An 8,192-nucleotide genomic window follows, 5' to 3' on the forward strand; every position below is an offset into this window, starting at 1 on the left:
CCTTTCAGATTAAAAACTCAAGCCACAGGCACACTGAACCTTCATAGTTCATACAGCCAAAACCATGAAAACAAGAATACTCTTCCTCTTTTTCTATTTTGCTTTCTCCTTTGCCAAAACTACTCCCACATTTCCCTTTTCTACCATAATCAACACCCCAAATGGGCTCTCTGCTTCTGCAAAGACTGATCACAAACTTTATGACACCAAATATTTCACCCAAATTCTTGACCACTTCACCTTTACTCCTCAAAGTTACCATACTTTCCAGCAGAGGTATCTCATCAATGACAGATACTGGGGTGGTGCCAAGAATATGGCTCCCATCTTTGTGTACATGGGAAATGAAGGAGATATTGAATGGTTTGCTCAGAACACTGGTTTCATGTTTGATATTGCTCCCCATTTCAATGCTCTTCTTGTCTTCATTGAGGTAATTAACTGCTCTCTTCTTTTCCTCACCACCATTTTTCTGTTAAAGATTCAATTTTTACTATATATAGTAAGTGCCCACGGATCCAGAGTATATATGTACTTGAACTATTTTTTCTTTAGCATCGCTTTTATGGGAAGTCTGTGCCATTTGGAGGAGATAAAGAAGCAAAATCAAGTTCGAAAGCACTAGGGTATTTGAGCTCAACACAAGCATTGGCAGATTATGCAACTCTCATAATCGATCTGAAAAAGAATTTGACAGCAACTAAGTCTCCAGTAGTGGTGTTCGGAGGTTCCTATGGAGGAAGTATGTGATTTTTTATTTATTTATTTATTTTTTTTTTTGCATTTGTTATTATTAAATTAAGGGAAATTGTATTTTTGGTCCTACACTTATACTCGTGATATGAACTTAGTTCTGGAGTTATATGCGTGACCATTTTAACTCCTAAGTTATGCTCAAAATGACGAGTTTAGTCTCTAAAGGACCAAATTTGCCATTTATTCATTTACAAATTGATGGCAGAAATAGTTCTAGAGGGACTAAAAGTGTCACTTTGTGGATAACCTAGGGGTTAATGATGGTCACCAATACAGAGGCTAAGTCTGTACTATAGGTATTACTTGATGATGACAAAAAATACAATTTTTTGCTTCAATTAACTTATAGATAATTAGGTCGACTTTAGATTAATTTTGAGTTAAAAATCGTTGGCAGTGTTGGCAGCATGGTTTAGACTGAAGTACCCACACGTGACCATTGGAGCATTGGCATCTTCTGCTCCAATTCTGTATTTTGAGAATATTACTTCCACTTATGCCTTCAATGATGTTATCACGCAAGACTTTAGGGTAATTATACTTGCTCTTTTGCACCCTTCCCCCTTTATTTATATATAGTTGCAAAATATTATTCAAAGTTTTGTTTATTTCTAATAGAATGAAGATGCTTCTCACCTATACAATTATCACTTTCGATTAGTTACTCACCAATTTTTTTAAAAAAAGTAATTTTTTTTTATGAATTACTGATAATTTGGCTGGTCCCATTCTAAGTTAATAAAAAATCTAGGTAGAGTGATAATTATAAGATCTCTAGCATGGTTTATATTTAATTATTTTATTGGAACAATTAGATTACATGTACAAGATATTTCCACAAATTTTCAATTATATTGTAGTTGGTCATTGGCCAATGCTAATTATAGTTTATAATTAATATAAATTTGATTGAGAAAGGTTTTACATGTTGCGGGTAGAGTAATTGAATATATATGGTGAGATAATAATCATAAAGATTTGGATGAAGATTTTATATATTTTGAATAGTCCAAGTGTCTTAATCATATATGAATAATATTGCTGGGCACCAATTCTGGCCTTACAACATCACATAATAATTGAATTGAGATAAATCTACTTGGTTTAGTCAAGGGTGCATGGTTTGAATTCTACTGGTGACCAACTATAATTTAAAAATAAAATAAAATGAAATGAAAGGGAAATATCATATTGTTTAAAATTGTACCCAGCATGTCAATTTTTTTCAATCAATTTTTTGGTTGGTCAGAAATGAAGTCGGAAAAACGTTGATTTCCTAGGTTTGACAAACCAATTAGTAATTAAGGTTCTAATAAAATCACATTAGGTTGTTTATTTTATTTTTTAGAAAAAAAAAACAAATGAAAATATTTTATTTAATTTGAAATGATTTTGGAAACCAGAGTGAGAGTGAGAATTGCTACAAGGTGATCAAGGGATCATGGCAACTCATTCAAGACATTGGTGAACAAACTGGTGGACTGGAGAGACTCAGAAAATCTTTCAAGATATGCAAGTCGGTTCAATTCATTATTTTTTTACTTAACACATCATTTTTATGAAAGAGCTTAGGTTAATCTGCATGTATATAACATTTGTTATTCCTTGTTTTGTTTTTATATTATACATATATAGGAATTATATTAGTGTAGGCAGTCTTGAAGGTTGGCTTTCTACAGCATACACTTACACAGCCATGACTGATTATCCAACTGCTACCAACTTCCTTAATCCATTGCCACCTTATCCCATCAAACAGGTAAACGAACATTATTAATCATGTCTTTTCTCATATTATTGTCCTTATTTACTTATAATTTTATTGTTATTTCTGTTATACATTTATTTAAGCACACAATGTGTACTGTGATATTTGAGTATTAGAGTAAATAATTGTGTAAATTAAATAGATGTGTAAAGCAATTGATGATCCAAATTATGGGAGCGACCCATTGGAGAAACTATATGGTGCAGTTAACATATACTACAACTACACTGGGGAAGTCAACAAGTGTTTTGATCTCGCAAGTCCTTCTGATCAACATGGTCTTAGTGGGTGGACCTGGCAGGTACCATATTATATCCTCATTTTCTTATTTCATTTTACTTTATTTAAGATTAGATTACACTTTTGATCAACATGGTCTTAGTGGGGTGATATTGACTCTTTGTGCTTAAGTATGTAGGTTGAGAAAATAGTAATAAACAAATATTAAATTGTAATAAAATTAATAGTACTCAAAATAAAAATAAAAATTAAATCTAAACTATTACCATAACTAATGAAAGATTACCCTCCTATCATAATTTTTTTTTTCAGTTGAGGTACAATCTTTTTAATAATTTAAATGTATAGGTGTCCACAACATTTTAATAGTTCATGGACAGCTAGCTCAACTAGTTGGTGAAGTTTACAAGTTCGGTGGGATTTTAAATTTCAATGTACAATTATTATAACAAGCTAGGCTTTGGATCATGATCGAATTGATGAAGCTTCTTAAAGATGGGGAAAACTTATATTAATTATTAGTGGTTAATTATATTGTGCTTTTTTTTTTAATATATTAAGTGACAACACATTCTTGAGAATTTGTCATGATTTTCTATTTTGACAAATTAATGATTGTGATCTTACTATAACTAACTTGTGACAAAATTGTAATTTATTATATTTATAATTAATTAATTGGGAATTATTTTTTAAAATTTTAAGAAAGATTAAATTAATTTAAAAAAAAACATGGTTCATGAGATCAAATAAATGGAATGTATGGAATATGGATAAATCCACACTTTTTACAAAAGGTGTTCTCATTTAAACCCATATAAATTTTATTTTAAGATATATATATATATATATATATATATATATATATATATATATATATATATAATTTTATATTAATAAAAATATATTCTTTTAACAAATAAAGCAATGCATATTTTTATATGTTAAAGCACATGCTCATGCATTGATATAGGAGTCGAAGCATCGAAACCTGTGGATCGGAGTTCCATATGTATACTCTACTAATAATAAGAAAACGGAAAAAAGGCTTATAATGAATGCAAATTGGTCAATGAATCCTTTAGATCACTGAAACATTTTCATTTTATTATATTACATGTTAAAAATAAATCTATAGTATAGTAAAAATGAACATGTAATATATTAAAAATGAAGTCCGCCTTATGATACAAGAAGGCGAATAGCTAGGCAGGTCCCACGGGGATGTGTTGAAACAGTTCTATAATTGTGGGTTAACCTTTGTGCATTGTAGTTGTAATCGTTGTGTCATTTTGGGTTAACTTTTGTATTTGTTAAGGATGGCATGCAATGTACTATTGTGTATTGTGGCTTTCGTAGTTGTGCATTTGTACGATCAGTGGTGTTACATATCTGTCATAGAAGGTCGATCTTATTCTTTCCTACCCATTTCATTCCCTATAGAATATGATTAATATTCTTCTAAAATTCATGAACCAAATTTAATGTTAAATTAACATATAAATTACTATAATCAAACTCTCGTGTGAACCCTATTTCAATTTTTTTCTAACACTAGAAAAGTTTATGTATGAATGTATGATTAGGGTTCATACGATTAGGGTGCATTTACTAATGATTTTTTTTTCTTTCTTTAAAAAGGAAAAATTAAAAAAAATATTCTCATACATTTTTTTCAATTTAATAATAATTAGAAAGTATGGGAATTTGGATAAAAGAATCTAAACGTTTTGTGTATATACCCCCACCACTTTGGCACTTTTGAACCAAATTATTTTAAATAATCTGATTTCATTTTATTAACTATAAATTTGGTCAATTAATTTACAATATATGGTGATCTTGAGCTTTGAGCCTTTGACAACTTCTCATTAGTTACATTATTCCTGCAAATGGTTTGTAGAAAATAACCAAATATTAATTATATTGTTAAACATAATGATTATATAAAGCTCATTGTGTTTCACAAAAAATTACAAAATAAAAATATAAACTCTAAATTGGATATGAATAGCATATGCCAATGACCTTGTGACTCTCCCAAATATGAGGTCATGAAATCGAACTTCAGTGGAGGTAAAATAAATATAAATGAATAGATACTACAATGTAATTGAGTCAATAGTACTAAAAAAAAGACATGAAAAGTATATTATTATTATTATTATTATTATTATTAATTGTTATTATTCCAGGCTTGTACGGAGATGATAATGCCAATAGATGGTAATAATAAGGATAGCATTTTCCCAGCCTCGGAATGGGACTACAATGAAAGGGCCCAATTTTGCAAGGAGGCCTTCAACATCGAACCCAGGCCCAATTGGATTACCACGGAGTTCGGGGGCCATGTAAGTATATTAGCAATCATTATTGCATGGATCAAGGCCCACACATTTGTATGCATCACAAATAAAAAGTACATTTTTAATATATTAAAAGTACATTATTTGTATACATAAAGTACATTATTTGAAAATACATGACTTTTTTATATATAATCAAATAATGTACATTCAGTATACAAATAATGACTTTTAACATATTAAAAATGTATATTTCATTCATAGTCCACGCAATTATGTGGACCATGGTCCACACAATAATTTACCGTATATTAGAACATCGAAGTTTTTCAATGGTTCTTAGAGGTCTAAAAATTGAAGATGATTTTTCAACTAATGGGAAGAAATTTTTTGGTGAATTTTTTTACTGTAATGCCTTAGTTTTTTGTGAGGCCCATATGAAATTAAAAAGCAGCGCTGATAGTGCGTCTAGTGCATTGTCGCGCCCATGCATGGCGCTTGGGCGCGTTAAGAATTTTATTTTTTTTATTTTTTTATTTTAAATTTTTTATGTTACAAATGTTTTTTTTTCCTTTTCTTTTCTTTTTCTCCATTTACTCTCTCTCTCTCTCTGCTATACACTCTCTCTCCTACATGGTTATGATAAAAACTCATCCAAAAACTAAACAATTGAGGATGCTCTTAGGATAGAACTACTAATTTTTTTTTCTTTCTTTTTCCATATAAAAGAATATAGATTTAATCAAAACGAGTTTTACTACATGGACTTTTAATATTTACTTACTCACTTTTACTCTTTAATGTAACAAGTATTAATAAGTTATCTTTATTCTTTGGGTCCCACGAAAAATGTATATATCAAAAGTTTAAGTGAGTAAATGGCATCCTCAATAGTGAGGTTTTTGAGGTGATTTTGATGTGCCAAGTAAGAAAGAGAAGAGGGAAGGAAAATTTAGAATCTGATGCAAAAAAAAAAAAAAGGCTTCGCGCGCCTGATGCTGGTGCGATTTGTGCACCCCACGCAGCCTATGTGCCTTTCTCTCTCCGGCCTGCAATTCCCACAGAAAAAACCAACATTTGTCAGAGGAGCTCGCATATTCTATCTCCACATCACTCAAAAAACCTAAAAAACTGGTCCAAAATTCACTAATATGGATGACCTAAGTAAAAGTTGAGAGTAGAAGGAGTCCAATTGGCATTTTTCAATCAAAACTTCTATCATATGATTGGAAAAATAGTGATTGCTACAAATAGAAAGTGATCCATGTTAAACTAATTGCATGACTTATTAAAATTTAAAATATATTTAGTTACTTTCTATTTTTATCAGTCATTATTTTTACCATTGTCATTGTTGAAGTTTTCAATATTTATATTTTATATTGTCATTAAAAAAAGTCTCATAGATAAGAATTTGTAAGACGATCTCACACAAATTTGTATAATTGTTCAAATGTTGTTTGAATAAACAGAACATTGACAGAGTTTTAAAAAAGTTTGGCAGCAACATCATCTTCTTTAACGGATTGAGGGATCCATGGAGTGCTGGAGGGTAAGTATAAAATTATAAATAATCTTTTTTTCTTTTTTTTTTCGTGCATTTTTACTTATTTAATTATGTACTTAAAAAGATATTTGGTATTTATATTGATCAAAATAATATTTTCCTTTAATATGACAGGGTGTTAAAAAATATCTCTAAGTCTTTAGTTGCTATCATTGCAAAAGAAGGTTAGTAAATCTCTCTCACACTTGTTATACCATGGATCAGGGTCCACTTTGCAAGGTGGATCAGGGTCCACTTTGCAAGGTGGATCATTGTCCTAAATATTGTATTTTTAGTATTGGAATTGTGAACTTTTAGAATATAAATTGTGTTTTTATATGTTTTGAAAATTTGTGAATACAATATCGGATCATCACAAATTGTGTTACTCGAATATCAAGTTTTAGACACCATAAAAATATCAAGGAAAAATTATATATTTACATGCGCTTACAAATTATAAATTATTTATATAAATGAGACTGTATATAATTCTTCTAAAAGGAAAAATATTTTTTGTTTGGATTCTTTTTTTTTGTTTATAATAGGTGCGCATCATGTGGACCTTAGATTCTCAACAAAGGAAGATCCAAAATGGCTAAAAGATGTGAGGAGGAAGGAGGTAGAAATCATACAGAAATGGATCTCTCAATATTATCATAGTTTAACAGATTTAGAATTTTGATTGTTTAAAAATATATTTTTTGGTGCTCACAATAACTATTCAAAAGTGTACACTGGGTAAACTCTGTTCTGATGTAATATCCCACAATATAATTACACAAAGATAATTAAAGTGGTGGAGAAAAGAAATACTTATAGGACTATTTTGCAATAATTCACTCATGTGTTTGATTATAATTGTTCTCTTACTTTGCATGCTTATTAACACTAACTAGTTATCATACGCGCGTTGCGCGATTAAACCAATGCCCAATGCGTATTTTTAAATTAGTGTTCTTTAATTGGTTAAAATAGTCATATCATAATGAGAGAGAAAAAAAATGCTAAATTAATAAAAATCAAAGAAATAGTCTCGATGCTTATATATTTTAATAATAAAACATAACGAAATTGTAAATAGCTAAATTACAACTAAAGTAAGTAGAAACAAATAAACCACTTACATGGGAGCAAATGGCGTGTCATCATTGTCACTTGTTTGGACACCGGTCCGACCATTTAAAATCCATGTGTAATTGTATTTGTGATCAAGTACTTTATAGTTCGTCCAGACATGTTTGACAATGATATTTGAGATGATGTACCATTTGTTGGTTTGTAAAGTGATATCATACATTCCAATGTTATTACCAAACACTATTGATTGAACCCGAGTTCCTTGCATTTAGATATAGCATTTACAATGATGTTGGTGGTGAATGAGAGCATCTTCATAATAATAATAATACTAATAATGATAATAATAATAATAATAATAATAATAATAATAATAATAATAATAATAATAATAAGGAATTTATTTTTTACTATTTACTTATAGTTTCATCCTCAAGGACGATGAGCATATACTTTGAAAAATATATTCATAAAGGATATTATGAAATAATATAAT

The 8,192-nt window shown here is 29.6% G+C and overlaps 1 protein-coding gene across 2 annotated transcripts; it reads left to right on the forward strand.

Moving 5' to 3' along the window:
- On the forward strand, positions 1 to 7,458 carry LOC116030116 (lysosomal Pro-X carboxypeptidase-like). Of its 2 annotated transcripts, none has more exons than XM_031272258.1 (10): positions 1 to 433; positions 556 to 742; positions 1,154 to 1,287; positions 2,160 to 2,272; positions 2,392 to 2,515; positions 2,667 to 2,825; positions 4,960 to 5,115; positions 6,567 to 6,622; positions 6,752 to 6,801; positions 7,165 to 7,458. In XM_031272258.1, exons 1-10 carry the CDS (start codon positions 65 to 67, stop codon positions 7,299 to 7,301), a joined length of 1,485 nt encoding a protein of 494 aa, XP_031128118.1. In that variant the 5' UTR covers positions 1 to 64; the 3' UTR covers positions 7,302 to 7,458. The 2 variants fall into 2 exon arrangements, with proteins under 2 accessions (XP_031128118.1, XP_031128117.1); XM_031272257.1 differs by having other exon boundaries at positions 2 to 433; positions 6,543 to 6,622.
- Positions 7,459 to 8,192: the final 734 nt, after the last annotated feature.

This window comes from Ipomoea triloba, chromosome 9, assembly GCF_003576645.1.
Source record: "Ipomoea triloba cultivar NCNSP0323 chromosome 9, ASM357664v1".
Taxonomy (NCBI): domain Eukaryota; kingdom Viridiplantae; phylum Streptophyta; class Magnoliopsida; order Solanales; family Convolvulaceae; genus Ipomoea; species Ipomoea triloba.